This window comes from Acanthochromis polyacanthus, chromosome 17 (genome assembly GCF_021347895.1).
Source record: "Acanthochromis polyacanthus isolate Apoly-LR-REF ecotype Palm Island chromosome 17, KAUST_Apoly_ChrSc, whole genome shotgun sequence".
In the NCBI taxonomy this organism is placed as follows: domain Eukaryota; kingdom Metazoa; phylum Chordata; class Actinopteri; family Pomacentridae; genus Acanthochromis; species Acanthochromis polyacanthus.
The window spans coordinates 21,151,907-21,166,857 of NC_067129.1; the positions used below are offsets into that span (position 1 = coordinate 21,151,907).

At 41.0% G+C, this 14,951-nt stretch overlaps 1 protein-coding gene across 1 annotated transcript; it reads right to left on the reverse strand.

The window, feature by feature from the left end:
- Positions 1–475: 475 nt before the first annotated feature.
- On the reverse strand, positions 476–13,890 carry kptn (kaptin (actin binding protein)). The gene is made up of 13 exons (XM_022204561.2): positions 13,442–13,890; positions 12,809–12,891; positions 12,619–12,703; positions 12,480–12,534; positions 10,870–10,948; positions 9,101–9,174; positions 4,965–5,071; positions 3,386–3,490; positions 3,241–3,304; positions 2,975–3,110; positions 2,008–2,181; positions 1,317–1,502; positions 476–942 (listed from the first exon to the last, which is right to left on the reverse strand). Exons 1-12 carry the CDS (start codon positions 13,641–13,643, stop codon positions 1,344–1,346), a joined length of 1,323 nt encoding a protein of 440 aa, XP_022060253.1. The 5' UTR covers positions 13,644–13,890; the 3' UTR covers positions 476–942; positions 1,317–1,343.
- Positions 13,891–14,951: the final 1,061 nt, after the last annotated feature.

The following is a 14,951-nucleotide window of genomic DNA, read 5'->3' on the forward strand; positions in this document are numbered from 1 at the left end:
TGGTTTAGGTTCCTCTGATGAAAAGAGCAGACCTACTTTTTCAAAACTTCTTACAACCAATAAAATAGCCTGTAAATATACAAGAGCAGAGTGGTTTAGTGCTTAGCCCTGTGGCCTCAAGGTTCTGGGTTCTGATCTTGGTCTGGTGTCTTTCTGTGTGAGTTTGCATGTTCACAAACTTTCTCCCACAGTCCAAAGACAGCAATGGACCAGTGACCTGTCCAGAGTGAACCCTGTCTTCAACCTGAGTCCTCTGGGACAAACTCCAGCCCCTGTCATGACGCTATAGAGGATAAGGTGGTGCGTAGAAAATGCAGTGATGGATTTAAATAAGCAATGTACAAAAACATAAATACTATTGGCATAAGAGCTTCATTAAGGAGAGCATTATCTGATATTTAAAACTGATATACATTTGCAGTAAAAATGAAAATATTGGTATGAAAACTTAGAATAACACAAATTCAAACACAAAGCAATTCAAAGGGCTTTGTTTATTTATGTTTTCCATCTGTTTAATTTAACTGTAACTTTTCAACATTTACCTGTCAGTGATAAATGGCTATTACTGGTGGCAGGTAACCAATCAGTCCTGTAGGGGGGCATTACAAGGGTACTTCAAAAAGCTGTCATCCTCACCCACAAAACAAGGGGAGTAACTCCTATTTTGGGGCTTTATATCACTGTCCACAAAAACTCAAATGTTTACAGAAATCAAAGAAAAAATGAGAGGAAAGCTTCGAACTGTTGCTTCATGACAATGTGTCCGTCCACACGGCGCAGTAGGCAGAAGCAGCCAAACACCTTACTCCCCCCACCTGCACCATCTGACTTCTGTCTGTTGTCCAAACCAAAATCCCACCTGCGTGGTAGCCATTTTCAGAGTGTCGATGAAGTCATCGATGCTGTAGAGGAGTTTTTCGAGGCACATGATGTGACCTTCTGCAAAGAGATAGTGAAGCTTTAATATCGGGGGACTGTGTGTATTGAAGTTCAAGAAGACTATGTTAAAAAATGATGCAAGACAATCTTTCTCCTGTGACATTTTCTGGTAAGGCCGGCAACAAGATATTACAGAATGATAACAGATGAAGAGAGGAAATAATCAGCCGAGCTGATAATCGGCCTATTCTCACATTTCTTCTTTACTACTAGCCACATCCAATTAAAACTAAAAAGCAGAGAGTTCATGTTTGAATAGCAAATGCGGTGTCATCATTATAACTCATCAGGAATCTAAAGCCCTGACAAAATCCTTCACATTGCACCTTTAATTAAGACAAACACTTGAAACAGTCTGAGCCACTGGGACTTACATTTAGAAACAAACTGCCATATTTTTGTTAATCTGATGGTGTCTGAATCGTACACTCCTGTTTCTGAGCTGACACATCCTCAGTATTTTGAGCTTTTGCTGATTCCAGCTCAGAGTTGGCTGTCAGTGCTGACACCCTCTGGGCGAGCCGCTGAAGGACCAGAGCAGCAGTGCTGGTAAGACTGTGCTGAAAAGACAAAAAGGAGTGAAATAACAATAGCGAATGAGATACAGACTATGTATGAGAGTAAATGTCTTGTGATGTGCTGTTTAAATGAGTGAGGGTGACAAAGCTGAACACATGTGATGAGACACTTCATGCTCATCATGGTGATTGTTTTTATCTGGGGCTTGCTCAGGTTGTTTGTGACAAAGAATGTTCCTACATTATGTCCTTACTAGAAATTTGTGTAGAATTTCATGCACTTAATAATATGTTGTTTGTTTAAAAAAAAGGGGGGGGGGGGGGGCGGTTGTAAAATCAGTTATATTCCAATTTCTGCTGTTGACCAGTAGAGGGCAGCAAATAGTTGAGTCTCATTTTAGTTATTCAGTTAAAATAGCATTTTTTTTGTCAGTTCACGAGTAAGTTTGCTGAATATGAAGACAGCAAAGACTCAGTGACACCGAGAGGAGGTATACTGTAGCTCTTATTACCCCAGATGACTGTGACACAGATTTCTGCTACATACCTGTAAGATATGCAGTCCCTTCAGTGTGAGGACAGCCAGCTCTCTCAGACCATCCCCAGTCAGGTCCAGGTAGATGATGGACAGCAAGGGACTCTTGAAGCTCCGCCTCCACTGCAGCTGGAACTGTCCTTCATGTCTGCCTCCTGTCGGCTGAAATTTGTAACAAAGAAGTTCCTGCATGAAAGAAAGGTAGAAGAGACGGTTATCATCAAGATCTCACTACATGGTTCAGGCCTTCTTATCAGATGAATGAGAGTGACACCAAACAGTTGCTCTACAACACGTGTTAAACTCAAGGCCCGCGGGCCATTTTCGGCCCGTAATACAATTACATCCGGCGAAATTATTTTACATTGATCAAATTAGGCCGTATGCAGCCCCTGAAATGAGTTTGACACCCCTGCTCTACACTTACTGTTTATGTAATCTGATTCATGTGTAGGTCCGCTGTTCTGGATTTTTGTGAAAAAATCTCCAGAAAAGACCAAAATCTACGGTGACAGTTTCCTGTTAACCATATCATGTGTGTATTTCATTTATTCCTTTGTGACAATGAGTTACATTTTTGTCCAAAAACTAATAAAAGCACATCAGTCAAACTCATTACCACAAACACACTGACTCTAGTTTGTTTTAACTCACCATCCTGCTGCAGTAAATACTCTCTAGATCAACAAATGCTCAGTAACTTGCAGCTGCAAAGAGTCATATCCATTTCATCTGGTTTGAGCAATATATGTTAAAAACTGCAATAACCAGAAGATTGTACAAAATACTAAGATTCTACTTCAAAAGTAAACATTGATTTATGTCAAAAGAGTTATGAGCTCAGTAGGAACTAAGGCTGAGGTCGTTGGAAAGCACCGGGACACAGACTAACACTTTGTTGGTTTTGGATTTTTGAATGAGTTTTGGTAACAAATATAGACAATGACTCATCCATCCATTCGTAAAGAGGTGCTCTCACCTGTCCATAGGTTCCCAGCAGCACCTCCTTCTGCCCATCAAAATCCAGATCAATGACTAGAGCACACAGCACTGCGTCCCACTGGTCACTTTCTGAGAGGCACGCAGACCAAGACAAACCACGCTCCTGGACGTCTCTGAGCAAATACAGACACACAAAACAGGACGATTTGGTTTGTCTTTAAAACAGCAGAGAGCAAGTCTTTATGAAACTGCACAAAACCACATCATAACACAGAAGCCTTGACAATGTCGTCTCATCCTGACCTGTAGATGACTGCCATCTCTATATTACTGGTTACAAGGAGGTTGTAGCCTTTCATTTCCGTGCCTGGAAGAGACAGAGACTGATAATCTTGAAATATATAGCAGATTCCGAAAGGGCGAATTAAAGATGAGACCAGTTACATACTTGTCTCTACACTGGGCTGGATGCACTCAGTCTGGCAGCTAAGAGGGAACAGCAGCACTGTAGAGATTGGACTGTCAAACTGGACCCGCCAGCTCTGCAAAATCTCTGATTAAAACACACATAGAAACACTTGGGGTATAAAAGATACTGTACATCGGTATATTAGGGATTACTGCACAGTGTAGTCATTCAGACAGAACAAGAATGGAGAAAAACACCAGAAATTGTAGATGTAATTTTCCAACTGTCCTGAACTCGTCATGTGTGACGTGCAATTCTGTAGTAAAAACAACCAAATCTAAGCTAAAGATCATGATATTACTTTAAAATCATGATATTGTGATAGGTGCGATTTAAATATCCACCAAAATATACCATTTGCACCACATATATAAAACTAATTCTGAGCTCCAACAGTCATGAAGAAAACTGAGGGACTTTTCAAAGGAAATGCAGGCTGAGACTGACAGAATAATAAAACATACTCGATCAAAGAAATAAATGCAGCATGGTTCAAAAACAGTATACAGAGGTGCAAGTTGTTGGAAGCTACATTCAGCGTGGTGAAACATCTTTCCAGAGGTGATGTGCAGAGTGGAGAGAACAACGCTGAGTTTGTAGAGGTCGTAAAAATGTAAATAGTTAAATATCTATAAATTGCCACTTTTTCCAGTATTGGTAACAGATGTTGCACATATCCACTTTTTAAAATTTTGTTAAATAAATAAAGAAATTCTACGTTTCCATGACATATTGCACCCTAAGTTTGTTATTCGGTAAACAAACTTCTCCCTTGGCATGATTGTGCTGTTTCCATAGCAACGCAGGACTTTCATTTTGCAGTGAAAAATGAGCCTGCTGTAAGGAAAAATTTGACAAGGGCGAATACACACTCAGAAGCTGCTTGGGGTTCAGAGGGCCGGTGCGTCCTATCTGCTGCATCGAGGCCTTCAGTGAATGGATGAGCCAATCATTGACAGGGACACGCAACATCATGATCATTCAAAAACTGCTTTATTGGCATGCCATTCAAACTAGCTTTGTATTCGTAGCAGTTCATTCACAAATGAAACCAGATACAAACAATATATCTCTGTAAATGAGCTAAATGGATTCCATTAGTGTAACTATTGGAGGGATTTTGTATCTAATTGGCTGCAGTGTTTCCACCAAATGGAATATATTGTGTCAATGTGAGAAATTTTAATATCTCCAAATTCCTGCTGCCAGCAAAAGCACCCCCCTTATATGTTAATGATTCTTATTTGATATAGATTCCGGTCACTTCCTGGCATTTGAAACCACTTTCAGATTCTGATAGGTCTGTCAGACACATCAGATGACGCAGGTGGAAGGACCTGCAGAGCCTCAGCAGCATTAAAATAATATTTTTCAACACAGAAGTCTGGTCAAAGGCACAGGTGTGTTAAGCATCCCAGGAAGAAAGAAGAAGGACCTCTGTAATCCTTAATCCTACTTCAGAGAGAGAGTGTGTGAAAAGGCATCATTAGACAGTCATGTGACAAAGTTCACCCTCTCTGAATCCCAGAGACTATATTTTGTGTTTGGATTCCCTCACCTGGTCCAGTTTGGTTGACCAGAGCCAGTCCAAGACAGCCGTTCTGACAACCGAACGCTGAGAGTCGCCGGCTGCCAGCTATACTCAACATATCCAACCATAACACACTGCAGGGAGGAAAGGGAACACAAACACAAAGGATTAGGGGTCATCTTCAAAGAATAAATAAAAAATTTCTTGATATTTCCAAGAATTTTCAGTGACTTTACTGATTTTCAACATCGATTATTTAAAATATACACTACCGTTCAAAAGTATGGGGTCACCCAGACAATTTCATGTTTTCCATGAAAACTCACTTTTATTCATGTGCTAACATAATTGCACAATTATCTCTAATCATCAATTAGCCTTTCAACACTATTAGCTAACACAATGTAGCATTAGAACACAGGAGTGATGGTTGCTGGAAATGGACCTCTGTACCCCTATGGCAGGAATGGGCAAACTACCGCGAAATAATTTTGTCAATATTAGAATTGACGAAATTACAGTAAAGACCACTTGCCTGGGGACCAGACAGCCTTTATATTGTGTATTACAAATACATATAAAGTCAGTCTGGAACTGCTGCATTGAACCAAATCTAGCCCAGAGGCGGGACTACCAATCACAGCTTGAATTGGAGAGAGCCAATCAGCGTAACACATGTGTGACGCAATCACTAAGTGACCTAACAATTGCCTTTCCGCCATGATGTTTTGTAGTTTTAACAGCTTCCTTCACCGTACAGGGGTCCTGAGGAAAATCTAAGCTCTCCCTTTCAACAGTGGAGGGCAGCATTACGCATTCTATCGTACAGCCTGCCGGAATTAAAAATACATCCTTTTTAAAAAGAAAAGCTTTAAGAGCTGCTTCTTGTTGAGGTTTTAAGGACAAATTCAGCCCGTGCAAAACAGAGGAAAGTGCACGAGAGAAACCTCGCTCTGTTGCGGTCGCCAACTCGGCCCTGAAGATGACGCATCGTTAACTCCCGCCTCTGGTGCTCTGATTGGTTCGGTCTGATCTGCTCGGAGCTTGAAAACCTGTCAAAATGTGTCAATGGAGGAGGGCTAGACCGTATTCCCGTATATCCCTTATAACGGGAATACAGTCCAGCTAAGCTAGGCTAAAAGACCACATTCATTTGGCCTTCCCCTGCAGTACCTGACGTTTCTGTTGAGCCCACTAGATGGCGCGCTCCAGACACAAGTGATCTTTGTTGGTTTATTTTATCTTCTTCTACTTTACAACTGCATTGAGCCCTGCCATAACAATGAGTGGATCAAAGCAAAGAGAAGTCGACAGCAGGGTTCTCACCAGGATTTTTTTCACCGTAACGGCAGGTCCTCCCGCACGTGCACGCACACACGCAATAGCCTTCATTAAATCTCGCAAGCGGCCGGCCCAGATGTCAGCCAATGAGCGTCACGCAGATACTCCAAATGCTCGTGATTTAGGTCACTATTCACCATACATGGCATCACGGAAACAACCGAGACATGCTAACTGTAACCCCGAGATTGGAACCGACTCTTAATTTTAGACGGGAACGGGTCAATCGACAGGAAAGTATGGCTGAGGTGGGGAGACATAAATTAATCTAGATAGGCACCCAGTCGATAAAAACAAACGCACATGGCGTTATCTGTCAAAATAACAGTGTAGCGGCCCTAATCACAGGGTAATCTTTTAAACTGACAGTGTAACAGCCCGTTACGACAGCGTAACGTGAAATGCGCTGGCGAGAACCCTGGACAGTGAGTGTCGAGTGTTTCAGAAGGAGTAGACTACTAAATATTTTTTCGCTGAAGTCCGTTCAAAGGCTGTATGTCTTATTTGCAATGAAACCATTGCGGTTTTTAAAGAATACAATATCAGCCGGCACTTTTCCACGAAGCATGCCAACTACGCTAGCAACCAGTCAGCCAAGAACGGACAGCTACGGCTCAGAGGCTGGCAGCCAGTTTACAGACTGAGCAAAATACGTTTTTTCTGCAAACCACGATTCAAGAGTCAAGCACGAAGGCAAGTTATTTGCTAGCATTCAGAATAGCAAAGGCTAGCAAGCCTTTCTCCGAAGGGGAGTTTTTGAAAGAATGCATGGTAGAGACAGCCGGTCTTCTGTGTCCAGAGAGCAAAAACAAATTTGAAAAAATGAGTTTATCAGCAGGACAGTTACTCGCCGTGTTGAACTAATCGACAAAGACGTAGCCAGCTGACTGAACGAAAAAGCGGAGTCCTTCTAGCTATATTCATTAGCACTGGACGAAACTAATGACACAAAAAGACACTGCTCAGCTTCAAATTTTTATTAGAGGGATTATTGAACATTTTGAGACAACGGAGGAATTTTTGACCGTGGAGTCCATGAAAGGGAAAACATGTGGAGAGAACTGTAGGACAGGGTGTCTGGGGCCATCCAGAGGATGAAGCTGCCGTGGTGGAAACTCTCCAATGTCACCACGGATGGATCGCCAAACTCGACAGGAAAAACGTCAGGTGAAGGAGGAAAACCCTGAGCTGGATGTGATTTTCCTACACTACATAATCCATTAGGAAGCGCTCTGTAAGTCTGTTTTGCATCTTGATCATGTGGTGAAGCCAGTCGTAAAACTCATTAACTTTATAGGCGTGAGAGGGCTTCAGCTTCGTCAGTTCATTAAGGTTCTTGAAGAATCTGATCCTGATCACCAGGACTTGCTTTACCACTCTCATGTCCGCTGGTTAAGTTTGGGGAAAGTATGTCAGCGAGTGTGGGAGCTCAAAGACGAGATTAGCTCATTTTTGGAGTTAATCGGGAAAACCGATGATTTTCCTGAGCTGCGTGACAGAGATTGGCTGTGATTTTGTTTTTGCCGTGGACATACTGACGCACATGAATGAGCTGAACGTGAAGCTGCAAGGGAAAGATCAATTTGTGCACGAAATATACACAAATGTGACAGCCTTCAAAGCCAAACTGACTTTATTCTCGACAAATGTAAAAAAAAAAAAAATCCTTTGCTCATTTCCCTACACTGGTGACGCTGACAGAGGCCAGTGGACATGTGATGAAATATAAGGAATCACTAGAAGACCTACACAGAGAATTCTGCCATTGGTTCTCTGATCTTGAAAAAACTGACAAGACACTTCAGCTGGTATCATGTCCCTTGTCACAAGACCCAGAAACAGCACCTCAGGAGTTGCAGTTGGAACTGATCGATCTTCAGAGTGACTCAGTCTTAAAGGAGAAGTTCGGCTCCCTTAAACTGAATGACTTTTAGCTTCACTAAGTGAAGCCAAGTTTCCAAACATTGGGAAGATGGCACAGAGGATGCTGGTGTTGTTGGGATCTACCTACGTGTGTGAGCAGACGTTTAGCGTGATGAACATCAACAAAGCACACCACAGATCCCAGTTAACTGATGAACACCTCAGATCCATCCTGAGAATTGCCTCAACCAAATTGACACCAGACTTTGATGCACTGGCAACAAAGGGCGACCAACAACACTGTTCCCACTGAAACTGAATGTGAGTATTCTTTACTTTGTCAGTATTGTCTTTAACATGTAATTCATATTAGTTTGCACAATCTCCAACCATCTGATGCTGGTCTGGCCCGTCTGTTGAATTTCAAAAGTCAATGTGGCCTCTGAGCCAAAAAGTTTGCCCACCCCTGCCCTGTGTAGATAATCCACTAAAAATCAACCGTTTCCAGCTAGTATAGTCATTTCAACAATGTCTAGACTGTATTTCTGATCAATTTAATGCTTTCAAAAACAAGGACATTTCTAAGTGACCCCAAACTTTTGAATGGGAGTGTATGCGGACTCACAAAGAAGACGCAAAATTGCGTTGAGAAGCCCACATTAGAGCCCTCATACACTTGATTTGACAGCAGGACAGCACTGAGCCCCCACACACTTCAAAGTTTCAAAGTCTTTATTCCTTCATGTTGGCCCAGTGACCTGTACAGGGCGCATCCTGCCTCTCTTCCAGTTGACAGTGAGGGAAGCTCCAGATTCCCACAGACTGACAAAAGGACAAAATGCCTCCAGCTAATGGATGCTGATTACCACACAGAAATAAAGAATGATCCCTCATCACACACAATCAAGCACACAGCCACAAACAGAGCTAGAGAGCTGAAGATACTCAGAAGAACTCACTTGCTGGGCAATTCTTGCAGTTCAGGGAAGAGTCTCTCCACTGGCTGCTCTTCAAACTGGTGCAGGGAGGCATTCTGTTGGAGACAGGAGAGTCACGCTGAATGCTGAATCAAAGTGAATGTCTCCTACACATATGCAAAACTCATTACCATTCTGTTTTATCTTCCTTGCTTGGAAAAAATACTTCCTGCAGCTTTCATGCTTTTAATACATAAGTCTTCTATTTGACAGAACGATGAATCCTGTTGTTGGCAAGGTCATGGACAAATCTGAAACTCAACTTGAAATGCAACTTAATGCTTAAAAAGAAGAAATTTAAACATGTGCTTTTCTATAACAGCTGAACAAACCTTTTTAGTATTATTTATTAATCTTAAATCACAATTAGGCAGTTGTGCAAAGGGATTCAATTTAAGCAGGAACACAAAGTTAGATGAAACACTACATTTATATCTGTTCAAGACTGTCTTACAATAATTATTAGGTGCCCCAATGAATACTGAACCAGGATCTACTTGCTGTGATTATTCCTCCTTTTTATACTGTCCATTACAAGAGCTACTTGGAATGTGCTTATGGTGGAAAAGACAGGGAACAAGCTCCGCAGTCCTTTTTCTCTGAAAATATGAGCCTCCAACAGTCTGAGTGACACAAATCCAAAGGTACAGACTTTTTAGTCCAAAATTCCCTTATGTGTTTCCCCAGTGTGTAACACAAAGAGGCAGTTTGGACAAGGTCCACTTGCCGTAGCTCAACTGAAAGCCTGAAGCTTTGTGTTATTCTCAGATAAATGTAGAACTATACTTTTACAGAGAGGACTGTAGATTTTGTCCCCCATCACGTCTGATAAAAGCACATTAAGAATTAATCCTTCTATTCATTTTCTGCTGTATTTCTGGAGTCAGGTCATGGTGGCAGCAGGCTAAGCAAGGTAGTCCATTGTCTCTCTCACTAGAAACATTTTCCAGCTCCTCCTGGGGTTTCTGAGATGTTCTCAAGCCAGATGAAATATATAATCTCTTCAGTGTTCTGGGTCTCCTACCATTTGGACAGTCCAGAAAAAAAACTCTAAACAAACTACCTTACCTGGCTCCTTTCAACACAGCAGAGACTCTACTTCACTGAATAGGCAGTATGTTCCTATGGGTGCATGACTGTGGTTTTAAACGGTCTTGTAAAAACTGTGATGCTTTCTTTTCATGAGGACATTAAAAGTAATGTGACAAAAAAATGTGTTAAGTAAATTTATCCCAACATCTAGACTATTGTTCAAAAGTTTGGGGTCATCCAGACAATTTCATGTTTTCCATGAAAACTCAGACTTTTATTCATGTGCCAACATAATTACACAAGTGTTTTCTAATCATAAGTTTCTTCTTTCAGCACCATTAGCTAATACAATGTAGCATTAGAACACAGGAGTGATGGTTGCTGGAAATGTTCCTCTGCACCCCTATGGAGATATTCCATTAAAAATCAGCCGTTTCCAGCTAGAATAGTCATTTACCACATTAACGATGTCTAGACTGTGTTTCTGATTAATTTTAGTGTTATCTTCATTGAAAAAAGCTTTACTTTCAATAATAAGGACATTTCTAATTGACCCCAAATTTTTGTACGGTAGTGTACTTTTTAAAAGAATAACTAAAGGAACTGATAGAATAAACCTACATAGGAGTACACACACTTCACACACTAATACACAGTTAAATTGAAGGCAACATTTTCAGATTTAGATTAAAATTTGTTGATCCAGGCGGTGATCTGACCTCTTTGTACAGGTGGATCCTCTGATCGTGACCACTGAGCAGGAACACTGTCTCCCTGCCTCCGTCGGCACACTGCACTCTGACAGAGGGAGAGAAACTCACTGACATTTATTGTCCAGACTCTCACAAACATGTTCAGGCAGACACCATCTGTACTGAAGATGCTCACAGATGATGTTAGTCAGAAAAAATATAAAAGTCATTCATGAAGAGTCACGTTGAATACGATCAAAAATGATTGATTCCTGCAGAGACCCTGAGTCACTGCAAAGGCTAGCAATAGAATTTCCATCTATCCATCATCTGTACACCACTTAATCCCTGGCTGGAGCTGGAGTCTATCCCAACTGACTTTGGGTGAAGGGAGGAGACGCCCTGGACAGGTCACCAGAATATCACAAGGCTACACATAGAGACAAACAATGACACTCACTTTCACACCTGCAAACAATTTAGAATCACCAATTAAGCTCAGCATGTTTTTGGACTGTGGAAGGAAGCTGGAGAAAACTCACGCATGCATAGAGAGAAACTCCATGCAGAAATGGGAAGGCCGTGAAGCAAACCAGGATCATCTCGCTGCAAGGTAAAAGTGCTAAACATCAAGACACTGTGCAGCCAGCATTAGAATGTCAAATACAGAAATAATAGCTATGAAATGCAGAAGCAGCATGTTAAAACTATCTTATAAGATTCAATTTGTGCTTGACATTTAAGCTGTCACCTCAGTTGCAGCTCATCAAATAGCAGTCATGCTGTGTGCTGTGGCTGCAGAGAGGACTGCACAGGCTGGAAATATGTTTAAGGAAAAATACAAGACCTGACAACGGGACACATTGTACTTGCTGTCAGATCATTAAGTCTATGCAGCATTTTCTGCTCAGTCACCAATCAACAGTTTTCCCTCTTATGTTGTTTGATAACTTCAACTTGGGTAAAAATGCTCTATTTTAGAACTGCTGTTCTTTCAAACAATATTATAGATTCATGTTTTTGGCCTGTTTTATGTTGTATGTTTTGACCTCACTGTTAACCAGATTACCACACTGACTGTGGACAGTCACTATATTTTCATTTGAAGATACTACCTCGCAAGACAAAGTGGATCTGGTAGTTTGGATTATTTTCACTCTGCACTTGACATGAAAAGGCTGCACAGTGCTTGGTAGTTAGCACTGTCGCCTTGCAGCTAGAAGATCCCAGGGTTTACGTCCCTGCCTTTCCAGGATGGATGGAGTTTGCATGTTCTCCTTGTGCATGCATGGGTTTTCTCCGAGTATTCCGGCTTCCCCCCGCAGTCCAAAAATATGCTGAGATTAACTGAGGTGTCAATGTGAGTGTGATTGTTTGTCTCTATATGTAGCCCTGTGATGGACTGATGACCTGTCCAGGGTATCCCCTACTTCACCCTACGTCAACTGGAATAGACTCCAGCCCCCCATGACCCTAACGAGGATTAAGTGGTGTATAGATGATGGATGAACAGACTTCGACATGAAAGCAGTATGTTAATTTGATAAGCCTGAACAAATCCTGCAGAATTGTCAGTAGAACAACCAAACTCAGCATGAACTCTAACCATCTTCTTGGCTTTACAGCAGCAGACTTACTCTGTGTGGTAGAGCTGGAAGGGTGTGAACTGCAACTCCAGATTCAGGCAGCTTTCTATTCAGAGAAATACAACAACATTAGTACGTGAAACATCTGTTCGAGGGAGCACCGTACACATCTGGATGTTGCTTTACTCACGTGCAATAGACTCCAGGTTGAACTCAGAGCCGGGCTCATAGTCACAGTAGATATTCAGGAATGGAGTGGCTTTGTCACCAGAATCCTGCAGGAGATCAGACATTAGTAACTGTTATTGTGGTATTGTTGTTTCAGATTCATCACAGCCAAGTTCACACATATTGTAGCTCCTGGTGGAGTGAAAAAATACCTTTATGAAGGTGATGCCCACCACCAGGCCTCTTTTGGGTGGAGACTTAGTGAAGGCATCAATTGATACAATCTCTGCATCAACTGCATAAAGAAGACAAGATCAAATCTCAGCACAGGACTGAAAGGACCAAAGTTCTCTCTGTATTTACATGATCTATTTAAAAGAAACACTAAGCAATCTTTAATCTTCATTAAAAACTGTTGAGAAATAATTCTTGTTGTTGATAACAGTGGATAAAGTTCAATCAGAACTTAAACAATACTGACAAATTGAGTTTACAAGTAAAAAAATGTAGATATATATCGTAAGAAAACACAGATATTTACAGTGTTATTCAAATAAAGTCATTTTGGCAACATTTCAGTCACAATGTAAGGGCTGAGATCAATTGTTGGCAGGTTGAAAACCGCATCGTATGAGTTAAAATGGTCTTTTATATTATTATTTTTATTATTATTATTATTATTATTTCAACAACAACAATATTTATTAAGAATGTAGGACTGAGAGCAGCTACAATAATACAGACACGAGGATAATTACAAAAGGCAGATGTACAGGAGATGTGCAGGAACAGAACGATACAACTTCAACAAGCAGTAACAATATTTTTTTTTACATAAACGGTACCCGGTATGTAGGTGAACTGGACTTCTTTGGCCACAGGTCGGACCTTCTGCTGCAGCTCCTGGTACCTAAAGCACACCACCTTCCCTTTGAGAGTGGCGGCCAGCAGCTCCTGTTCCCCGGCCTGACACAACCCGTAAATGTTGCTCTGCGACGGGAAGCGGCTGAAACTGTCCTCCACGAAGGGGTACGACTCTCGGAGCATCCTGCAGGACACAGCCAGACTCCCTCCTGTAAGGAGAAATGTCTTAACTCAGCCTGTTCATGCTGTTCTCCACTCAGCGTCAGGTAAGCTTCAGTGATAGCATTAGCTAGCAGTCATTAGCTTCAACATACAGCCACGACTCTTCATATGCTGATAAATTCTTAAGTTAATAGTTTATTTAACAAGCTCTGATTCCTTGAGTGTCAGGTACACACATATAGCTGGATCAATTTATTATGAAGCAAAACATCCGGTTTGACAGGAACTGCATTCAGGGTTATTGGATATTTAGCATTTAGCGCTTGTTAGGTGCAAAAAAAAAACTGGTGACTGCGTGAGTGATTTCCTCACCATGTCACCAAAATGTAGCTCAAAGTCAACTAGTTGTAAATAAAAAGCTCACATCTTGTTAAGTGAGATAATGTTTTCAATTCAAGGAATAATTTGTCTGGCTGGCATTAAACAGAATTAAATCAGTTAGAATTTCCGCCGGTGTTTTTAAATTCCCATCGACCGAGTGGTTCGGAAATGCATCACGCTTCTTTTCTACTTCGTGTTGTTTTTGGCGACAGACTTGACGCGTCACAGACACAATGCTGCCATCTGGTGGAATTGTCTGATACAGGCTGATCAGAGCACCGCCTGTTTTATAACGTGAAACAGGATTTCTTTTATCAATACTGCACTGTAAAACATCAGAAATTAATTAAATACAATAAAATATATTTTGCTAATAATTTATTAACTGAACTTAAAATGCATTTTTTTTGTTTTCAGAACTGTTTAGTGGGCTACTTAAAACATGAGATCTCATAACGTGAGATATTTTGCCTGAAAATGATGAGCTGAATGAATGAACATCTCGGAGTTCACTAAGCGCATTAAATTAAGTTCATATGAAACTTAACTAGCATATAAGCAGATTTTCCAGCATGCATTGGGAAAGAGTTAAAATGCCACAGAAACTCAGACATAGTGCAAAATGTGTACCTTTGTTAAATGAAATTGTGCTTGTTTCTTTTGATAATAATGAAAATAGTTCTAATTGTGATATTGGTTACTAGTGAATTCAATCCCTGTAGACTTTTATTGTCACTTTAACTGGGAAGAGCCTCACATATTGTCTTTGAACTGACTCTGATGGATAATATTTTGAGATTATCAAGTATTTTTCTCAAGTTTAGTGAACTTAATTCACCTCTTTTTTTTTATTTTTGTGCAGCTCATAAGGCAATTTTGAACCAATTACTCAACTGAAAGGCAGTTAATTTACATTTTTAAGGCAGAAGAGAACATTTGTTTTCAAGG

Coding starts and splice junctions, on each gene's coding strand:
- kptn (XM_022204561.2), bottom strand. CDS start 13,643: ATGCTCCGAGAGTCGTACCCCTTCGTGGAGGACAGTTTCAGCCGCTTC. Junction 5,072..9,100: donor CTGCAAGAATTGCCCAGCAA/GTGAGTTCTTCT, acceptor TCCTCCCTGCAG/TGTGTTATGGTTGGATATGT. Junction 1,503..2,007: donor AGGGACTGCATATCTTACAG/GTATGTAGCAGA, acceptor TTGTCTTTTCAG/CACAGTCTTACCAGCACTGC.